The sequence below is a fragment of the Leuresthes tenuis genome, unplaced genomic scaffold (assembly GCF_036924035.1).
Source record: "Leuresthes tenuis unplaced genomic scaffold, fLeuTen1.0.hap1 SCAF_6, whole genome shotgun sequence".
NCBI classification, from domain to species: Eukaryota; Metazoa; Chordata; class Actinopteri; order Atheriniformes; family Atherinopsidae; genus Leuresthes; species Leuresthes tenuis.
The window spans coordinates 7,253,807-7,276,893 of record NW_027325360.1 but is presented as its reverse complement, the minus strand read 5'-3'; the positions used below and the strand labels follow the sequence as shown (position 1 = coordinate 7,276,893).

General features: G+C 39.4%; 1 protein-coding gene across 3 annotated transcripts in view; it reads left to right on the top strand.

The window, feature by feature from the left end:
* The window catches only part of dapk1 (death-associated protein kinase 1), a 66,575-nt gene that overhangs the window by 23,820 nt on the left and 19,668 nt on the right, over window positions 1–23,087 (top strand). For all 3 annotated transcript variants that reach the window (XM_072387353.1, XM_072387355.1, XM_072387354.1), the window contains 13 exons: window positions 308–529; window positions 3,705–3,843; window positions 7,558–7,687; window positions 9,017–9,065; window positions 9,196–9,222; window positions 12,547–12,699; window positions 15,382–15,427; window positions 15,565–15,654; window positions 16,896–16,988; window positions 19,584–19,703; window positions 20,872–20,970; window positions 21,917–22,015; window positions 22,984–23,082. In XM_072387353.1, the coding sequence (XP_072243454.1) occupies window positions 308–529; window positions 3,705–3,843; window positions 7,558–7,687; window positions 9,017–9,065; window positions 9,196–9,222; window positions 12,547–12,699; window positions 15,382–15,427; window positions 15,565–15,654; window positions 16,896–16,988; window positions 19,584–19,703; window positions 20,872–20,970; window positions 21,917–22,015; window positions 22,984–23,082 (1,366 nt within the window). The remainder of the gene's footprint in view (window positions 1–307; window positions 530–3,704; window positions 3,844–7,557; window positions 7,688–9,016; window positions 9,066–9,195; window positions 9,223–12,546; window positions 12,700–15,381; window positions 15,428–15,564; window positions 15,655–16,895; window positions 16,989–19,583; window positions 19,704–20,871; window positions 20,971–21,916; window positions 22,016–22,983; window positions 23,083–23,087) is intronic.

Genomic DNA, 23,087 nt, shown 5'->3' with positions numbered 1-23,087 from the left:
CATTTTGGCTCAGATGTCTCGTTAATAAACGAGTTAATATATAGCCTGGAGTCTTACTCTTTAGGACCACTTAGTTGAGTGTCCTTGCAGATTATTGCTTGCTTCATTTAATTTTTCATCTGCAACATCGTTTATTTTTATTTTTTTTGCCAGTTTGTGGTCAAATTGTGGTAGTTTATCGTTATTGCTTGTTATGACAGCATCATCATCTTTTTAGTGGTTTTATTTGTTTATCTGAGTTGTTTAAAGTGTTAAAAGAGCTGTGATGTCTTAATGCAACTTGAACACTCTCCCTTCTTGTTGACAGCGGTCAGTTTGCTGTGGTCAGAAGATGTCGACACAGGAGCACGGGAGTGGAGTATGCTGCCAAATTCATCAAGAAACGACGTAGCAAGTCAAGTCGACGAGGGGTGACAAGGGAGGACATAGAGCGTGAGGTGAACATCCTGAAGGAGATCCAGCACCCAAACATCATCACGCTCCATGAAGTCTTTGAGAACAAGGCAGAGGTCATCCTGATCCTGGAACTGTGAGTGGCTTTGTCTTCTTAAGACTTCTATATTTATTCCATAAATGGAGGTCATACTTCTAAAGGACATATTCTATTTACCGTATTTACTATAAGTCGCATCAGTCCAAAAATGTGTCATGAAGAGGAAGAGCACTTTATTTAGAAATTTATTTCACAAAATCCAAGAACAGACCTCGTCCATGTTGATTATTTCATCCAGGGACACGTTGTGTTCAGTTGCCTGCTTTTCAATGAACTCACGGAAACTGTCGACCTTGGCTTTGAAGTCTACTGGTAGTTTCTAATTATGGAAAAAAAAGTGCGATTTATACTCCAGGAAATATGGTAGTTATCGACCTCTTTTAAAAGAATGGAGCATCGCTCAGAATTAGGAGTACAACAATACAAGCACTAGAAACTGGACACATTAAAAACTGCCTGTTAAAATGTTCTTCTGAGGAAATTTTCCTCTTGAAATTATAATTCTGCTTTAGTTTGACTTAACTTCTGGTTTATGCTAAAAATGTGACCTTGAGCCTCAATACTCGGACACACAAACAGAAATAGAGATGACCATTACATGCACGTCTTTTTGTGCTTGTGTGGAGCACTTGTCTTATTTATTGGAGCAGGCAGAGCTGTTGAACTTATCAGTACATGAGATTTTGACTTCTCACACATAGTGGGTTCATCAAGAAAAAAGGAATAGAAAGTGTGGCTTCAGATATCTCAGCTGACAAGCTTTGGGTATGTAGCTTTCCCAGCATTGTAATCATAGTGGCATCCACATGAATGCCAGAACAGGTTTCCAGAGTTTCACACAGATGATCAGAGTTATAGACATCAGCTTTCACTGTTTTTTGGTACTCATGGTACTCATCAATGTGTCTATTTCAGCTTTTAGATAATGTTAAAAAAAAAATATTCCAAAATGATTTATGATATGCTGCTGGGTGACATGTTTATTTATTTTTTTCTGCCCATCTTATGACAAGATGTTGACACACTCGACAAGACAAGATGCATATCTGATGCTGGAGGTACACTGCTTGAGAAACTTTCAAGGAAGTCTTCTCTTGGATGAAAATTCCAGTGTTAATGTATTGTACAGGTATCCAGTGTTGTAGGGATCTAAAGACAAGATGACCCTGATGGAGACCCAGAGTCTAGAATATGTATTCCACTATTTCCATTTATGGACCGAATTTCACGTGTAAAACTTTGTACAATGGTACCTTTACAAGCAAAACTGAAAGCTCTCTTGTTTTTCAACACTATATAAAATGTCATATCATCATCTTCAGGGTAGACTGATGGTAAAATGCAACTGTAGTTGTAACCTATTATTAAGTGTCGTGTGGCACAAGATAGATTTTTCCCTAAGTACCAGTTAGACCAGTTAACCAGTTTCATTCAACGCGAAACTCAGTAAATATGTTGTCTTCACAAGTCCTCAACTGACACGTTGAAGACATACATTTCAGTCAGTGGGTCATCTTACAGCCATCAGTGTTGGTGACACATTCCTGACCACCGATCATGTGCGATAGAAAGGAAGCACGAAACGTGTTCGGGTCTGCAGCACGTGTGAACAATAGATCTATGGCTAAAGGTCCATGCTAAACTTAGTTTTAGTGGGCTATACATACACAAATATTACATTGTTTCTAACTTTCTAACTTTGGTTTCAAGCAACCAAAGGGTCATAAATAACCAGGGGTTGGTTATTTGCTCGTGTAGCACTGAAGCAGTCATGACTGTGTTTAACTCGTAATTTTAGTCCATGTTTCATCATTCCCAACACAGATAAAGCACATCTACTTCAAAAGATAATAACATTGCATAAGATAGGGTAAGAGATAAGTGAAATTTTGATGAAACAGACTCCAAATGTAAAAATAAAATAAAAAAAAAGCTCTCTGCATATTGTTTTACTTTGTCTTCTTCTTCCTTACCTCCTTTTGATTCACTCTGAATGAATACAACCATGACAGAGTCTTTTGACCTTAAACATTAACCAGCCTGTGTAAGAAGAGATGGAGGTGATGCCTTCTGGCAGAAACCCTCTTTTCCATCTGTGAATCTGTGTGTTTACACTTTAGTCAACCACTGAAGCAGACGATGGAATAAGGCATGGGTTTACTGAGGGAGGAGGGGCTGTGCAGCTGGTATGGTGTTTCCTTCTTGATGAGGTTGAAGTTTGTGTATGTGGCTATTCCTGCAAAAGAAACCAGGACAGGTTTAATTGCTGGTTCAGTTATGTCTGCAAATAAAATGCAAATTAATTTCTATATACTGGTTGAATAAATGTGAAATGTGAAATGAAAGTTACTGTTAAAATTAAGATGCATTTATATTAAAATGGCTTTTGGTTCAGGGTGTTTCCTCAGAAATACTGTAAGGCAGGCATGTGTTTGCATGTGTGAAAATCTGTGAAGCGTGGCTTTACTTACAGATATTTGCGTTCAGCCTTTCTTCTGCTTTCTCCATCACACCTCCCTCACTGCAGGCTCTTTCTTACATTATCACGATGCTGTGGCCGTGGTCAATGTCCTACCTTTTCATTCCCTCGTCCACACATCTCTAATTACTACCCTTATCACTAAGAATTTCATAGACTGTATAATAAATCCTGAATCTTCTGTTGGGATGTGAACTTGACTCAATCAGACCATATAAATAGCGGATAGATAAAATGTAGTGTCATGTGTTGGTGATGATTTGCAGGCACTGATGTCAGTAGAAGTAGTCTTAATTAGGAGTTGTTATAGGGAACAATATCAATCAGCTGTTGTGTTGATGTAAGATAAATGATATTTAGGAGTTTGAGGAGAAATAAATAGATATGAACAGCGTTGAATTTCTCTGGATTAACCTTCATTTATGTTCTTTCTGAATGTGAAGTCACATTTAAAAATTTTTAAAGATTTTCTTTCTTGAAGGTCTTTTTCTTTCTGCGTAATGGTTAAACATTCATCTTTGCATCTTGTAAATGAGGGGTTTTAATCATTGAAACAATGTCAGTAGCACGGGTTAACTTGTACTCTGAAAGTGTGAATTACTTGGGCTCTAATGCATAAGGATGATTAGATTACATCAGCTCAGCTCTGTTAATCAGGGATTGCTTTCAGGCCTTGATCTGAAAAATCTCTCTTTTTAATTCTCTCTTCTGCGTCCCTCTCTCCTCATCTAGCGTTGCTGGCGGTGAGCTCTTTGACTTTCTGGCAGAAAAGGAGTCGCTGAGCGAGGAGGAAGCCACTCAGTTCCTTAAGCAGATCCTGGATGGAGTTCTCTATCTGCACTCCAAGCAAGTCGCTCACTTTGACCTTAAGGTACTGCCACAAGGTATCTGGCTCTGTCCGACACCCCTGACAGAATCAGACTGCCACGCAAAAGTAGTCGGTTGTAAATTAGCAGGGATACACAATATTGCAAAATGCCAATGTTTACCAGATTATCATTTTGAGCAATTGCCAACACAAATGGCTGATCATCAAGCTTCTTGTGGAGAAATTGAATATTGTTTCTACTCCTATTTTGGTGGCACAAATTTGGAGTCACATGGAAAAAAGGGAAAACTGACGAAATTTATATTTAAAACATGACATATTTATCTTTGACTTTTTAAAATAATGAAAACTGCATATTTATTCTTCTTTAACCTATCATATGAACCTCTCTGTGCAACAGTCCTGAAATTAGCCACAACCAGGCCAAATTTCACCCCATATTTACACTTGTGTTGAATTTTAGAGCTTGTGTCATCCAATGTTAGGCAGATGCCAATATCATGAATCTCTAAACTTAGACTTGTAATGTCAGCACTGATCACATGGAACACACAATCAAAAGCTGTGTCCGACTCCATAAAACCTACTAATGCTAAGCAGGTTTCCATAGTGCATTCATAAGAAAAGCTTATCTGAAGCTTAAAACACAGATCCGTTAATCAGAAGGTCAACCAACAGAAGATTGATCTGCGGCTCATTGTTTACTTACATTCGCAAAATAGCAAAAGATCTAAACTGTTTAAACTTGTTTTTCACTTGTATATTTCCAGTTTTTGTTGGTTGATGATGGCAAGAATGATATACACTATATTGCCAAAGTGTTCCCTCACCCATCCAAATAATTAAATGCAGGTGTTCCAATCACTTCATGGCCACAGGTGTATAGATTCAAGCACCTGAGCATGCAGACTGCTTCTACAAACATCTGTGAAAGAATGGGTCGCTCTCAGCTCGGTGAATTCCAGCGTGGTACCGTGATAGGATGTTACCTGTGCAACAAGTGCAGTCGTGATATTTCCTCGCTGCTAAATATTCCACAGTCAACTATCAGTGGTATTATAGTGGAAGTGATTGGGAATGACAGCAACTCGGCCACGAAGTGGTAGCCCACGTAAAATGACAGACTGGGGTCCATAAAGCAAGGTCCATAAAGACATGGATGGACCAGTTTGGTGTGGAAGAACCTGACTGACCTGCACAGAGTCCTGAACTCAACTGATAGAACACCTTTGGGTTGAATTAGAGCGGAAACTGTGAGCCAGGCCTTCTGACCAACATCAGTGTCTGACCTCACAAATACGCTTCTGGAAGAATGGTCAAAAATTCCCATAAACACACTCCTAAACCTTGTGGAAAGCTTTCCCAGAAGAGTTGAAGCTGTTTTATCTGCAAATGTTGGGCCAACGTCATATTAAACCTTATGGATTAAGAATGGGATGTGAATTAAATTGTATTTTGAATTCTAGATTTGGGCTTTGAACAATTTCTTTCGTTCTCTGGATTGTTTTTAATTGTGAATTATTAATGATCATTAAGAAAATTGTGACATCAATCAATGTTTTTTTTTTCAGAATGCACATTCCAGTTGAGTGGCTTTTAAGTGCTTTCATAATGGACACGTAGGTTTGAATTTGTTTTTTACCATTAAAAGAAACAACCAAGGCAGATAATCTGATCAAACAAATCTGATCAATCAAACTCGGATGTGATTTGATTCTCTTGTGTTCCTTGTGAGCAAACTGGAAAAGTGCATTCATTTACTTGTTTGCCTGCTGTCAGGGTCCACACATTTTTCTACATACTTCCCAACTGGAGAAGAGAATTGACACAAATCTGTAAAACAAAAATCCACTCATTCCTTTACATCAGGGCCCTAATTTACCACTTCTTTCATATCGGTTTCTCTTGATCTGTTTTTTAGTTCATTACCATGACTCATCTGTTTTTGGTCTCTCTCCTGTTCATTATTGAGTGTAGGTAGTTTCAGCTCAGTGAAGGTCAAAGTGAGCTCACAGCAGAGCAGTGCGTTTACACCATGCAGTCCTGTTTCCTGCTCAGTGTTTGGTCTGTTGTTACTGATCATTATTGATTCACAGTCAGTATTATTGATTGGCTTTCCACTTAAAGGAGCATATCAGGCATCTGAGAAAACAAAAACAGACCAGACTGAACAATCCTCACAAATCATAGATTTGGCCTTCAAGCCTGGAGGCAATAATAACCTCTGTGTCCAGTCAGCCATTTCTGATCAATGTGAAAGCTTTTATTGACCACTGCAGTCTCTGCTTTGGATATTAGCTGCTGTTATGCACTGGGTAGTGGGGGCTTTAGTTGAGACTGTTCTGTTGAGTAGTCAGCTTTAACCCTTAGATCTATGGCACATGTGCTGATGCTGTGTCAGAGTTGAATCATCATTTTTTGGTTAGTGATATACAATATAAGGTGAAGACCTGTTTATAGTTTCTTTAGAGGCTGAGAAATGGTTTGTTTCAGTAAACAGTTAAAATGTCTTTGTTTTTTGTTTTTTAATCTTTTCTTTCTGTAGTCATGTCCCATCTTTGTTCCTCAAACAACTGAAAGCAGTTGTTGGATATTAAGCTGCTATAACGACACCATTTCTGAGTCAAAACTACAATGACTTGCAAAGCTTTTTTTTTTAATTTTGTCTTTTTGGATCAATTCGAATGTACTTATTATGCTTTGGAGCATGACATTTTAGGGAGGGCAGACTAATGATGTCTGACATACCACCAATCATCTTTTATGCAGTTAGTATCTGACCTGGTGGATGATTTACAGTCTGCAGTTCTTTCTGCAGTGGCTCAGTGGTTAGAGGGGGTCATCCAGTAACCGGAAGGGTGGCGGTTTGATTTGACTGACAGCTCTCTGCCACGACCCTTGAGCAAGGCACCGTACCCCCATGCTCCCTGGGTGTATGGCATCTGTCTCCATGAGTGTGTGACCCTGTGCATGTGTTCAACAGGTGCTAACCTGGATGGGTTAAATGCAGAGGAGAAAGTTCATGTATTTCCCTGTACATGACAATAAATCCAGGTTCATGACCGTTTCAGGTGTATTATTGTTTAAATATCTGACCCTTGTGATCTTCTTCATGTCACAGAGAAATCTATGAGGGTCACAGTGGCCACACTCCTTAACTAAAATTATTCAGATTACCTAGAACAGTTTGTAACACTATGGAATTTCCTTGATTTATAATTTAGCCTCATCATACACATTCCAGTGTTTGTAGAGCGCAGAACAAAACCAAAACTCTAAGGAGGAGTTTAATTTTATTTCTCGCCGTCTCTTGTGCCACAGCGGCCCACAGCCAATCTGCTCGTGTTCCTTCCCAGACTAAATCCTGTTGCTGGCTCATAACCCATCTCAGTGGACATGAATTGAAGCAGAGACGGACTTGTCTAAAAGAAGTATCACGTCCATAGAAACGTCAGGCTTCTGTTGTGTGGCTTCGCTTAAAGCCCATCTTTGCCGATCTCTTCCTAGAGAGGTTTTTACTCATGCTTTGCATAGGATTTCCATCCCTAATGAGCCTTCTTCCTGTCGGACTGCTCCTGCTTTCATTGCTGACTGTTATCTTTTTGTTCTTTCTGTGAAGAAAGTGTAACTGTCAGTGGTGGAAAATGATGTGGGTGCTTGCCAGTAACATTGTGAAAAGAAATTACCACTGAAGACTCTGTCTCGTTCCCTTCTCTGTCTGTTTCTTAAATGTGTCTTTTTATTCTTTGTTTCCAGCCAGAGAACATCATGCTGCTGAACCGCTCAGTGCCTCACCCACGCATCAAGCTTATTGACTTTGGTTTGGCCCACAAGATAGATTTTGGCAATGATTTTAAAAACATTTTTGGAACTCCAGAGTTTGTAGGTCAGTATCCAACGTTTATGTCCACGTGTTCTCTTCTGTCTCTATCCCATTTATTGTCACATTGTGAGTTCAACCGAAATTGTTGGGAAGAGTTTGCACGAACATCTCTACAACACATGCACAAACACACATGCTCAGTGCACCACCCAGTTTTCCTGGCCTCATCCCAAAGGTTGCACATTGTGAGAGCTGGTGCCAATTGTGCCATAGGGACGAAGTGACAGACCTGATAATAGACTGGAGATAATCACCACTTCCCCTTGTTGTCTGCCCACACACACACACACGCACACCTTTGCCTGTGGCAGCTGCCAACCTTCCCTGTGCCAGTGCCCTTTACCAGCATTATGCAGCCTGTTCTCTGTTCAGCAAGTCTTCAGCAGCCAAATAGAGGAAGTAAAGTGTCAGAAAATGAAAATTCTGAATTTGAGTGCCCGCAGGTACAGAAACAGTGATGATAATTACAATTAGTAGTTCAGGTTTTTGGTTGGAGAGACAGGTGCATGTTGATGCTGTAAAACCAGCATGAAGTTAATTGTTGTAGTTTGGCCCTTTTTAGCTAAACAGGAAGCTTTTACAGGAAAGGCTCCAACACACATCTGATGAGAGAAATTAAGATCATTTGAATGCCTCAACAACAAAGTGCTTCATATATACGCTGAAGCTCATTCAAATCTTAACACAAAGACAGATTAAACGTATTTAATTTTTATTCAGTCTAACTTGTAGCTCAAATACAAAAAATCAACAAAGAAAAGTCTTCCTGTGTTAAATAACAGAAAGTGATAGAGTCCATCACTTGGTGTGTTGCAAATAGGAATTAGTAGATAAAACAATGTACTTTTTGTGGTGTCAGTTTGCCAACATATTAACAAATACAAATGTTTGAAAATATGACTGATAAAATTACTATTTATTATATGTGTTTTTTGTCCTATATAATATGTTCTCATTGTTAGTCTGAGCCCTGGTTCTTGCTGCAGTTTGCCATGCCTAGTCTCTTTTGAATTAAAAAGTAATTAACTTAGCATCTAGGAACATGTGACGAGAGACAGAAAGAAGATGAATGTCACAGCTCTGACAGGTGTGTGTATATATGAAAACACTAGCTTTTAAAATAACGGGACTGAGTCATCGTTGAACCGAGTCAGAGGTCATGATGCGCTCAAAAAAAGCTTGCAATAAAATATAAAGACACAAGAAAATACAAAAGATAAATCTGATCTGTGAGAATTCAAAGGTTAAGTAGGTGTGCAGTTACTGTGTGTGTGTGTGTGTGTGTTGACCTAAATATTAAGACTCTTCTGTTTTTGGTCATTTGTCTTGCAGCTCCAGAAGTGGTTAACTATGAACCTTTGGGCCTGGAGGCAGACATGTGGTGAGTAAATAAACAATCAGCCTCCCACTGAGTTTGACTTTATGGTGAGCATCTGCTGCGAAGTTGCTCTCGATTTTGCATGATGTTAAATTGTTTTCTCTGTCTTTCTTTCTCTTTAATTTCTTTACAGGAGTGTTGGAGTGATCACCTACATCCTGTAAGTATCTGAAATCCCAGCAGTTTTTGTGGATGATGGTGGAAACCTTTGTCCCTGCAGGGTTTTAACAAAGGCCACCTTCAGATTTGTGTTTGGGTTTTCTAACCAACCTCGAGGCGTCATCACTCACCGAGCGTGACAGTCAGACTGTTTGATGAGACATAAAGAGGTTAAAGGCTGCTCTTTGACCTCTCTGTAATTGAACTTGCCGGCCCAGGTCTCGTCTCTGTTTGTCATGAATAATGTAATAGCCTGAACCGAGAGAAATTCTTTCAGCTGCTCCTATTTAATTTGATTTAAAGCAAAATATTTTACCTGCCTATTAACTGTTTATCAGTGATATATGAGCCACATTTCTGAGGCGCCTTATGTTGGTTGTTTCATGTTTCTATTTTTGTTCATTTGTTCTTTCTTGTTGGTAAACATTTTTTGGCTTCAGATTCTATTTCACAAATTAATATTTCTTTATAATTGGGATAAATTTGGTGCCTAATTTATGTCCTATTAGACTTAAAAACGTAAATACATGGCTTCATCTATTTCTCATCTTTGTTTACTTTTTGTAATGCTCAGAAAGCTGAAAAGTGTGAAAACTGTTTTGTCGTTTTTCTCAAAATAAGGCATGTTTTTTTTTTCTTTACATATTTATATCAGGTGAGACTGAAAAATAGTTACCTTTTTTTTTAAGTGCATGACTGTGGACTGTCACCCCTCCAGCTGTCAGTTTCACCGATCTTTTTTTTTTTAGTGGCGAGAGTGGGAATCCACCCGCCAACCTTCCTGTTATTGGGCGACCCACTCTAACCACTGAGCCACGGCCACCCAGTTTAGGTGAAAAAATTACGCATGTGATCTGTTATCATAGAATCCTGCTAGGAAAGTGATAACTGAAACAACCAACCCTGACTTCTGCAACCAGAGGCTTTTGTTGTACCCCTGAGTATTTCCACTTTCAACTGCAGACATGTCTCCACAGATAGATTGAGCAACAAGAGAAAAGGTCTTGCCCTTGGCAATCAACTGATCACCTGCCGTTGTCTCTTGCTGATGTCACCCTCCACTCTTTATGTCAAGCTATAAAGCTCTCTGTGCTGCCAAACAACTCGTCAGAGTGTCTCCTACACAAATCCAAACGCAAAAATGTCTACACTGTACTGCACAGTGGATGTGTACAATGTGCCCACACAAACATTTAGAGTGCTCTCACCAAAATAAAAATACAGCTTGTCGAATCCAGGGAAAGTAAAGGAAACCTAAAAATGTTATCCTGTCATTGCATAACGTGTTGCTGTCAACATTACATGCTTCACTTTAGAAAATGAGTGTGTCGGTGTTGTGAAATGTAAATGTAAAAAAATTAAATGTTTTATTACACAATCTAAAACGTGCAGAAATGCTCACGTACATGCTGTGTACATACATACACGATCCCTCTTCATGCTAACCACTCGTACAGCTGTCACAGATCTGGTAGATAATGCAGGAAATAGATGGTTTGCCACTTATTATCACAGCAGAGGAACAGTGAGGTGTGCTGACCTTTCAAATTCATAGGAATTAAAAGGGAGACCGGCTTTGCATAACACAACTTGAAATAATTTGAACTGATGAATCAGCCAGTGGTGCTTTTCTGCTGTGCTGGAGTCCTAATTTGGGATTCAGGTTGTCAAGTTGGATTCATTTCATGTGAAATTCCATAGAATCACCATCTTAATGTGGTGGAGGGGTTTGAGTATCCCCATGATCCGAAGAGTAGGATGTTCCATGGCAAATTGGTCTTGAGTGGTACGTTTTCAGAGACCCTCTAGATGCATACCCAAACGGAGCAGTACCTCTCTAAATCGTGGGGCAGTGTTGCACTGTATAGTTCACGTGGGAACAGTGAAAGGAACACACAAGAAGAAGACACCTCGCCCGTTAAAACCGAGACATCCTTCTGCAGGCAGGCCTGGGGGGCAACTTCAGGCCCTGGCTCCTGGGGCTCAGCTCACCACTTGCGGGGGAGGAAATTCAAGGTCTGGTGCAATGTGTGCTAAGCGGCAGGAGCTTGGGCAGGCCAACTCCCGGCGTTGCAAACTTGGCAAATGGATTGTACTTGTATAGCACTTTTGGGGTTCTGTGTTTTGCCCAAGGACACTTCGAAATGTGGCCTGGGGGGTCAAAACCAAAGCAACTGCTTTACTCTTGGGACATGGAATAACTCCCTCCCTGATCTGAACCTGAGTGGTGCTTTGTTTTTGGACTTCTGTACAAGTCATGGATTGTCCAATACATATACACCATGTTTGAGCATAACATGGTTCATACTGTACCTGGGACCAGGCCACCTTAGGCCAAAGGTCTATGATCTATGATCAGCTTTGTAGTTGTATCATTAGACCTGCAGCTTTATGTCTTGGACAGTGGTTGGAGAAGCATTATTGGGAAAACATTGGATAAAATGTTCATAGGGAGTCCTGAGTTAACACATTCCTACTAGCTTTGTGGAAAAACTGCCTAAAATACTTGTTTGTTGTCAGCAGCTGTGCCATAGACAGTCTGTAATTCCCAACATTTCTGCTGAATTTCAGCTTGATCTCTACCACCCCCAGTCTCTCCCATCTGGCATGTTAATTAGCAGCTGGTGCTGACGAGTAGAAGCTTCAGTGGAAAAGAAAGGTTGGGGTTTGTCACGCACTAGTGTTTGGTTTAACCACCTGAGCTCCAGAGTACTGACACTTAATCAACACGAATAACCCTTCAGCTCTCTGTGCTGTTGTATTAGCTTTTCCATTAAAACTTGTTTTTGTCTTTCATTCCTTCACTGCATCAACTTTTTTTTTCTGTGCATTCACTTGAGAGGTGTGAAAGTGCAAATAAAATTCCTGCCGATCTGAGAGCCATCAAGCTGGCTTTACTGTGACTAACACACACTAAATACTTCAGTTTGATAGCAAAGCTGGATTTATGAGTCAGCAGAAGTTGCTACAAAGCTCTGTAATCACGTTCATTCATCAAAGAGTGCCAAGGTCTCAGTTTCAAGGGTCAAAGCTTATCAGCACCAGAAAAAGTGTTTGAATTCCTTCTCCCTTAATTGCAAGACCCATTGGGATAAGTTAGTTGATGAAACAGCATTATTACTGTTAAAGTATTAGTTTGTAGAGTTTGTTGAAGTTATTAAATGCAGACTTGATCCTGTAATGAAAAAAAATCCCCACTTTGTTTTGGTGTGTTTCTAAAATGTCTCCCTTTTAGATGTTTCTCTTATTCATTAACAGCTTTGTTTACTGAGTACATTTTTAGATCCTCATTGTTCATTTTCTATTGTTCATCTCCTTTTTACAGTCTGAGTGGAGCTTCTCCTTTTCTGGGCGACAACAAGCAAGAGACGCTGGCCAACGTTTCGGCCGTGGACTACACATTTGACGAGGAGTTCTTCAGCAACACCAGCAACCTGGCCAAAGACTTCATAAGAAGGCTTCTTGTCAAAGATCCAAAGTATGTATGGTCTGTCCTCCTAGCTGTTTCCATTAGATATGTGTGACAAAGAGCCTGTTAAACTTAAAGAGACATTAACTCTAAAGAGGGGCTTTTAGCTCAGGAGGAAAGTGTTTTTAAACTAATAAGAAGGTAGGTAGTTCAATCCCTGAACTCTGGCATCCATATTAACCCTGCTGTGGCTTTGTAGGTGTGTCAATGATGGGAATATTCAGTCAAAGTGCACAACTCTAGAAAAGCACTACATTTTTAATGCTATCCTCATATCTATAAGCAGATGTGTTTGATAGTTTGTTTTGCAGAACCTGAGAATTCTTCCTTGGGCACATTAAGTTAAAGTTAGGCACTTTAAAAAAATTAAACTCCATCAAAGTCAGGAACAAACTGATTGGATGACCCAAACGTTACACACACACGAAGCTGCATCACCCTTGTTGATCATCATCACACCTAGTTGCCAGTTAAATATCCAATTTTTATGACACAAATATAAGGGCTGAAAACATTAACGATATTGTTAGGATGTCTGTGGTAAACTTTCAGACACATCTTTTTTAAAAACATTGATTGTAGTCAATGTACTATCAATAACTACAAATTTCTAATTACAAATAATACAAAATTCCCACGAGCACTGGTTCCTACAATTGTTCAGACTGTGTCTCTCCCTCATTACCAAGTTGCTGTAGCAACATCTGAATAGCTGCAGCTGCATTTAAAGGCAGTAACTGCCATCTGAACTAATTTTCTCACTCATAATTACTCCTGTTTCCTTCAGAGCAGTGAAGCAACAGCGAGGCGGCTAACAAAGGTGAATAATTATAGGTGTGGAGGTAATTTCATTTAGATGGACTCGGCAAGGGAAGCGACAGCGGAGGGAAGGCTCAGGCTGCTTTAAACACACTGGGCAAATCAAGAAACTAACTTTATGAATTTTATCTAATGGGGCTTTTAGGAATACTCAATCGAGTGCGCCTTTTAATTGCATCATGAGCAGATATTCATTCAGCCAGTAGGAGGATTAATGAAGAATATCTTAAGATGAGAACAGGGTGTTACTGCTGTTCACCATAATACTGAGCAAGGGCTTCACCTGCATTATTGTCGAATGTAATATATCAACACATTTGGTAAATTTACTCAGTTAAAATGTGGAAACACCACAAAACACGACCAAGCTTTACAAGGACTCGGGCTGTAAAGTGAAGGTTTGTAGCTTTAATTAGAAACATGAACATTGCAGTAACGAGACAGACAGCAGAAAGCGGTGCTTCTAGTGGCCACACCAGTTTCCCTGATGGTTGTGATGGATAATGTTAGATCTACTTCTACTGAACAAAGTCTTGTTCTTTTCATTGGTAATTTACCACCGTTGTTATATGCGATGTGGGGACCAGGGAGAGAGAAGTGGTGTCTGCACTGTCAGCCACAGCAGGTTCCTTTAGGACTCGCTTATTAAATATCAGCTTGATGCTGATAGCTTTTGTGTGAGATATCACTCTGTTAATAAAGTTAATTTGACAATGAGCTATGTGTACATGTAGTTCCTACTTTTTATAACTTGTTTTTCATGGTAGGTTTTCTCAGTTCTTCATTTGAGATGTTTATGTATGGGAAGTTTGAAAAAAGGAAATAAAGTATTCTAGAGAAACTAAAGTAAAACAAGGGATCCAGCTAACTGATAAAATGACTTACTGTGAGATATCCTGTCATTTCCAGCCAACCGTCAAAAAACCCCAAAATGTTTAGACGACATTTGATTAAAAAAACACCAAAAAGAACTTTAGTATTTAAGGGAAAGTTAAGGGAAAGTGTAAAAAGCCCCCAATAACAACAACACGGCAGCTCGGAACTAACAGTGCAATAGTACACATTCAGTCATTCATTCATCTTGTACTATTGGTGAGATAAAGACAGATAATGCCTTATTTAGAGACTGTGTTGTCTATGCCCCGTTCTCTCCCGTTATATGGATATACATGATCTCGAGTGATCTAAATAGCATCCAAAGGACGCTGACTAAAAATGTTATCGATGAGTAGATGAACGTATTTTATGCCAGAAATAAGGTCCGGGTTAAAAAAAAAAAAACGAACTTCCTCTTTAAATGAGTGAATTGTTGTTGTAGATAACACAATTATGATTAAATCCAAACTAGGACATCAAGTGAGGAGCATATTCTGGAGAAACACTTGCCATGTGCCACAGCTGTATTTTTGGGCTGAGGTTCATTGCAGTTGTTGCACAAGCAGAAAAAACTACGTTAAATAGTTAATACAATTCCTCAGTAAAGATTTTAATCAAAACTCTATCATAATCATTTCTTTCTTTTAGACTTTGTTGGCAGTTTTAGGATAAAAATTCTGTTCTAGTTTCCATTGATGCGTAAAAACTGTATGTCAGGACTTGGCAAGGAATAGTGTTTGATAGTGCACAAGCCCCTATTCATCAGGGCCTTTTTTATAGTTAATCTGCCTTATAAATAAGGTTTTTGTATGACACTCATCACCTGTACACAAGGGCATATTTTTCTCATTTTAGATTAAACTGAAACCTTGGTTGAGGAGGATTCTGCTCATACCTTTGTGTGTGAACACTGTGGCCAAAAATCCCTGAACAAGACTTTTCACCATCAACACTGCTGAATATCTTTCTTTATCTCTTCGATGTGTCTGTCCACAGAAAGAGAATGACAATCCAGGACAGCCTCCAGCACCCCTGGATCAAGGTTGGATTTTATTTTTTATTTTTTAAATGTTTCTCTTTTGTTTTTTTGTGGTAGACGTTGGTTTTTGAAACGGCTTGAATTTTTTAAGCTAATTTTGTTCCAAATGTGTCTTGTCTGCTTTGTGTTTGTGCAATCAGCCAAAAGACACTCAGCAAGCGCTGAGCAGGAAGGAGTCTGCCGTCAATATGGAAAAGTTCAAAAAGTTTGCAGCTCGGAGAAAGTGGAAAGTAAGTGGTTTTACTTGTTCTATTTTTCTACCACTGTTAGACACACACTCACTGAGAAAGACACATTTTACTTGCCATGTATTTACTGAATTTCACTTCTTGCCAGAAAGTCTCCTCAGACCTACTTTAATGTCACCTCTGGCTGCTGCTGGCTCAACGTAACCATCAGGTTTCGGTTCATACCAGCTGACCGAGTTTCTCAATTTTCATTGAATAAAAATGCTCCAAAACAAATAAACCAAGAGTATGAATATAATTTGACCAAATGATATTTCGAAAACTTGATCTTAATAGCAGAGCCTGCATCGGCCCATCGTGGTAAAGAAGGAGCTGAGCCAGAAGGCGAAGCTCTCGATTTACCGGTCAATCTACGTTCCAACCCTCACCTTTAGTCACGAGCTGTGGGTAGTCACCGAAAGAACGAGACCGTGAATACAAGCGGCCGAAATGGGCTTCCTCCGCAGGGTGTCTGGGCTCTCCCTTAGAGATGGGGTGGGATGCTCGGTCATCTGGAAGGGGCTCGGAGTAGAACCGCTGCTCCTTCGCTTCCAGAGGAGCCAGATGAGATGGCTCGAGCATCTGGTAGGACGCCTCCCTGGTGAGGTGTACCGGGCATGTCCCACTGGGAGGAGACCCCGGGGAAGACCCAGGACACGTTGGAGAGACTATGTCTCTCAGCTGACCTGGGAACGCCTCGGGGTCCCCCCAGAAGAGCTGGAGTAAGTGGCCGAGGACAGGGACGTCTGGGCTTCTCTGCTCAAGCTGCTGCCCCCGCGACCCGACCCCCGGAGAAGCTGTAGATGATGGATGGATTGATCTTAATACTGAATAATCATGATCCAGTTCATTAAAACCACCTTTACTGGTTCATCAACTGATCTGATGCTGTATCCTTGTAGAACTATATTGATAAATACATTTGCACTTTTTGGAAGCTTCAAATGAGCCAATTCCAATGGAACTCAAAGCCACTTATAATACCTTTTTGGACAACTCTATACTGTACACCTTAGCATCAAGTTTACTGATGCATCGCAGGAAAATGTCAACAGCCAAATCCCCTAACACCATGAGGGTCAGTGGGTTATCAAGAATGTATTACAAGTAAAAAAAGTTAAATAGAGCAGAAAATTGCTTTACATGCACTCGGCTGAAACATGACAGCCCCCTTAACATGACATGACGTGAAGTTGTGCTCATTCATGAACCATCATTCTTCTTTTTTTCTTTTTTTTTTCCAGCAATCCGTCCGACTCATCTCTTTATGTAACCGCCTGTCTCGCTCCTTCCTGTCCAGAAGCAACATAAGTGTGGCGCGCAGCGACGATACGCTGGTAAGACCTGGACCTCTGCTACTCTTATATGCATGAAAAAACTGATTTAAAATCATCTATGATGTGGGGGGAAAACAGGATGGGGCTGTTCAGCAACATTACAGCTGAGATCTTTATCCAAATTCTTTGTATTGATTTAGTTTGTGGCTTGAAACACCATCAAGACATTAAATTACAGCAACGGAGCCATCGCCACCATCTCGACTGCTCGGTCTATTGTTTAAAAAAAGGAAAAATTCTAGTAATTGACTGCAGACTGGCGGGCTAATGAGATTCAATTACTCTTCATTGATGTGGATTGGCTCATTAAGTTCCCAAGATCTCAGTTTCAGCTCTGGTATTTCCAATTTGGCAATCTCTGAGAATCTCAAGCTACTACGAGTAATTGATCTTTGCCTCATTTCCCTTTAAGTGCTGCAGGTCACATGTTTGTGTTACTGTTGAATTATCAGTCTTTGATAGAGTTAGTTTGTTCACGGACAACAACAGAGAAGCATTCGTGTCGTTAGTGTAAGAAGTTTAAGTCCCTAAGTTAACACTGGCATGAATTATTCAGCCTCTGTGAGAAGCTTAATCATTTATATAAATGTCATCGGTACCAGATGACAGAAACTTCCTCATGTTTCAGGTGAGACTGCAGGTAGAACGATGCACATTGAGGATGTGACGCCTCCTGTACTTTAAAGTCTAACCAGCAGCAGTGTGAGCTCTCTTAGATTATTGACTTTATTGGTGAGCAGGTCAGGGTTAAGTGTCCTTTTTTTTTTTTTTTTTTTTTTTTACAGCCCCACAGCTGTAAATTTTAAGCTAAGAAGTTGTTTGTTTTCTTTTTGGAGCCTTCTGCACCAAGGAATAAAAGTATCCTAAGATTGGAAGAAAGTAATTCTTTGCTTAATTATTAATAAATTGTTTGTTCATTTTATCAGATGTTTCAATGGGAGGTGCTGTTAAGTCATTACATGTATGTAGAACAGAGTTCATGTTTATTTTTCTGATACTTTGTGCTTTTTCCATCATATTGTGATGGATCTTTGCTATGGTACACCCCAGCTTCTGGTGGTGAGGTGGTCGTTATTAATTAATTACAGAAAAGATGCTTAAAAGAACATTTAGATGCTGTTTTCTAACAGATCTTTTTAGTATTGTTGTATTTGCTCTTGTGAAATTATTAGTTTGGTTTATGATTCCCTGTTTTTGTATAAGCTAATATCCCTGATACAAATAGTTATTATGACAATTATTTGTCTCCCATTAATGCAGTTTTTATTGTTTATTATTTTTATTGTAAAAGTCTGTTGCTCACCGGCTTTTATTTTGAAAAAGTCCATTGTGAGTGAGCTTAGTATGTTACTGCTGCGGCGCTCACAGGAAACAGTCAGAAAAGAAAAGAATGGCGGATGAATCGGGATAAACAAACATTTTATTCAAAGCATTTTCATTTCAAAGTTCTTCCAGATGGAGCAGTCGACAGAACCAAAGTTATTTGTAAGCACTGCAACGTTGAATTGTCTTATCACCAGAGTACTTCGATCATATGACTCCAATAAAAGAGTGTTATATGCTACTTTTGAATTCATTATTGGATTTTGCGTATAACAATGCGATTAATCGTGACTAGTTACAGGAAATCATGCGATGAACGCAATTAAAGAATTTAGTTAAAGAGTTTAATATTTGCCAAGCCATATGTATATATATATATATATATATACACATGACCACCAGATACATGAGTATGCATTCTATTACAAATGCAAGAACATGCACATACACACGAAGATGTTAAATAAAATCACATCTTTTTTGTTGCAGGTACATTTTGTTTTGCTGTCAGTTATCAGTGTTTTCAATTAAAAAAAATATATATTTATTTTCTTTGTGCTTTTATTCAGCCTTTAGATTAAACCCTCCAGGTTTCATTGTGTCACCATACTTTATTAATATCTTTTGTTTGTTTTAGTTTCCCCAACTAAACTGACGTAATCCTAAATGCTTCATCATATAACATAATCTATGGTTTCAGCTTGTCCCAGATTTTAGGTTCAGTGATGAGGGGTTTCTTTTTAAATGCATTTCAGTCTCACCTCACTCTCCTCTCTACGAAGTAAAAGATTCCAAGCTAATGTGTTGACAGTGAATTCCCAGCAGGCAGTTTGTTGCTCTTACATATTTGTGTAGTGTTGCAGCTCTCGGGGGTGCTTTAGGCTTGGCTTGCCCAGCAGGAAGGTTGTACTGAAGAATGTAGCTGGAGCGTTAAGCTTGACTGAACAAATGCCCCATCAGACTGGCCTCCCTCCATCCCCTCCACTCCTCTATCCTCCTCGACTCCCCGTCGTTCCTCTATTAGTCTCTTTGAGCTGCAGTGCCTCACAGCTGATTTTGCGCTGTGCAGCCAACTCTGGCTCAAGGTTGTTGGGTCACATGTTTCTGACAGTCTTAGTCTGCAATTCATGTCAAACTGGAGACGCAAAAGACAATTCAGCTGTTTGTGAAAGTGTGGATTCAAGCTTCAGAAAAAGATGGAAACTTCAGAGAGTTGTGATGGAAAAGACTGACAGAATGAATGTTTCTGAACTGTCTCTCACATACGTTTAGGATGAGGAGGACTCCTTTGTGATGAAGGCCATCATCCACGCCATTAATGATGACAATGTACCTGGTCTGCAGCATCTGCTTGGCTCATTGAACAGTTACGACGTAAACCAACCCAACAAGGTGACCATCAACAATGTTCTGTTCATTAAAAAATGTGATTGGTTTAATCCATTTTAATCCATGTTACATTCTGAAATTCATAGTCCTCAAGAAAGGACCTGATCATTGAAGAGTAAGTTAACAGGTTGTTTGCATTTTCTGCCCAAAGCAAACATAGCTGTTTCTTCTAGTGACTGAATGAAAGTGTTGCATCACGAGAACACAACTGGAACTTTGTGCAAACTTACTGCAGTTTATACAATTACATTATAGAATATTAGTTTTAGACCTTGTGATTTAAGACATCTTTTAAAAGTTAAGATACTTTTGTAATCCTCTAATATTTCACACCTCACAATAAAATACATGCTTATGTTTACATGACAACATCCAGCCCTCCTACCAAAACATAACAGATCTGACTTTCTCCATTTTTACACATTATTCATGAACAACAGAAATGAAATGAAGGAAAATCGCATATCTTCACACATAGCTGTGGCTCAGAAACTGTTCCTGAAACTTACTTGATTTATTTTCAGACTCTGCAATCACATGAATTTCATGTGTTGTTGTTGCTAGATTTTAGTGTTTAAAAAAAAAAAAAAAAAAAAAAGGTGAAGAAAAAATGTTCACCTGTAAAACAGGCCGTAAAGTTTAGATTTGAAGCTTCTGAAAGTGGGGGAAAATGTCAACAATGCCAATAAATGCCACCTTCATAAAGGTTATAGTTTTCAGTTTTTATTGAGTATTTTAGAGAGGCGTTTACTCAGCTCTTCTGTGGATGTGTGGTGCTGTTGAACAGCCTTTCTATTATTTTGGTCCACTTCACTTGTATCAGTGAGAGCAGGCTGAGTAGAAAAGCCTTCATTTTATGAGTTCATACCCGCAGCCTCCAAAATCACAGTCCAAACGAAAATGCAGGAAACAGTTTTTGAGTTTAGTGCATAAAACCTTGAAATCCTTTGTTTTTATATACGTCAGACAATGGTGAAGTGCATGTTCAGGCTTAACAACTCTTCATTCTGCTTTGAGGGGGAAGGTGCTGTTTCTAGCACCTTGTATGATGTGGGGAAGTGACGTTAGTGTTTTAACCGTAAAGAAGACTTTTTTTTTTTTTTTTTAACCCTGAATATGCATTCTGTTATCACTGCAATTTAAACACATAGTATGCATGTGTTTATTGTAGCACGGGACTCCTCCCCTCCTGATTGCTGCTGGCTGTGGGAACATTCAGATCATCGAGGTGCTGATGAGAAAAGGTGCAGAAATCCAGGCTAATGACAAGGTAAATATTCTGATTGTTGTTGTCTCTGTAATTCAGACAATTGAAGGAGTTTCATGGACAGGAATTAAATGAGTCAAAGCTGCAGTATTTTAGACAGATGTGTCTTAAATGGATTTCATTCAGAACCGTCAACTTGGCTCATGTCAATTTAAATGAGTGCATTGGTTTAGAGATTTGTCTTTCTCCATCTTTTCTGAGCTGACTTTGAGATTCTGTCTTTAATCCCTCCATCTGAAAATGATCAGACAGTTTTAGAACCTGAAAGCTACAGGCCTGTTTAGAAATGCATCTAAAGAATTGAATATTGCCACTTTATCTTTGTTTTGTTTTAAGAAGTTCAGTCTGAAAATTGTATTTGGGCTAAATCTGTTTCTTGTCATAATTCTATTTAATTCTGAAACAGCAGCAGGGGTTATTTAGGTATATTTTTCATTCATTATGCAGCTAAACATTTCATTTCTATCTTGTAGTCCCGTTTGAGGTAATTCTCTTACTGCAAAGTGTCTGACCAGATGTTACTATAAATCAAATTTTTTACAAATACTTTTAAGCATAAATGTAAACTATTTAATTAGCTCTTTAAAACATCAGATACCCTGGGTTAAAAGTGCAAGAAGTGGCATAAAAAAGGTGAAACGCAGTGATTCCTGTCACCCAACCACAGACAAACCTGCTGCTTCCTTCACCTGGAGTTGTAGGGTTTGTATCATTCCAGAGGAGTCAGGATAAACAAATGTGTGCACCAAATTTCTGGAAGGTGCAGTTATTAACAGTTACCATGGCAGCACCTTGACAAATATGATTCTAGGTGCTGGATGCAGAAATGTGATATGCAGTTTTTTAGAGGGATGTGTTTAAATCTTCTTGCTGCAGACAAAAACTCACAGATTTTACAGTATAAATCGGAGATGAAATCTGGTAATGTTCTTTTCTCTGGAACCTTCAGAGTGGAGCCAACGCTATCTACTACGCAGCGAGACATGGCCACGTCGAGACCCTAAAATTCCTCCATGATAAGAAATGCCCTCTGAATGTGCAAGATAAGGTGAGTGGGTTCTCTTCCCCTCTCTGCGTGTCTCACACTCGCACACAGATAAACACATCATTTCTCCTACTAGCTGTATCTATCACCACTTCCTTACCACCTCCAACCCACAAAATCTCTTCCAAAGGATTACTTTTAAATGATCAGTAACATACTCATTCACACATTTTACACACCTGAAGAGAAAACCAGTTACTCTGGCATTTTATCAGCTTATTTGTTGTTGCTATAGAAACAGGTCTTGCAGGGAAAGATGGGTTGTGTGTGTGTTTGCTTTTGATGCTGCTAGTGGGGCCTCAATCACAGAGCGTGCTCAGGCACACAAAATCCCAAAAGTGTTTTCCATCTCTTCAATCATTTCAGTCCTCTTCCAACAGACCATAGTCAGTCTGCACTCCGGGCATTTTCCTGATTATTATCTAACTCCTGTCCGGGCATCATTAAAGTTTCATCTTACTTTATTACACTGTAACCCTCAAATCGCACGTTGAGGTGTGTGTGTGTGACCACGTTTGTTTCTTATGAGAAAGGGAAAACTAGAAGCCCTGAAGCTGCTTTGTTGTCATATAATTCCCTGGTTTAAATTGGTCCCGGATGTTTGAAAATAAATGCATTAGAATTTGCTTTCAGTGGTCCACTTACCAATCTTCAAGTGAATCTGTTGTCTTGGGTATAGTTTTATCCAGACAGCTTGCCTGCTGACGAGCTGCTCCTCTGACTGGCAGATCCATTTCTAATGAGTTTCACTTCAGAGGAGTAAACTCTTATGGTCTTGTTTGCATGGAAGAACTGGAAAGTTGCTGAGTAAATGTCATGACTAACAGGAGGAGGCGTTTAACTGCCATAACTCACATTACTACTGTGTTGTGTAATTTAATAACCTTGGACGTCAGTATTTTAAAGGTACTTTCTACATGAAGAACATGTAAAAAAACAAACAGCATTTTATCCCATTATTGTGTTAAAAGTCCGGGGAGACAGCTCTTCATGTGGCAGCTCGCTATGGTAATGTGGATGTGGTGAGTTACCTGTGCAGCGTCCAGACCAACCCAGACCTGGCAGACAGGGTGAG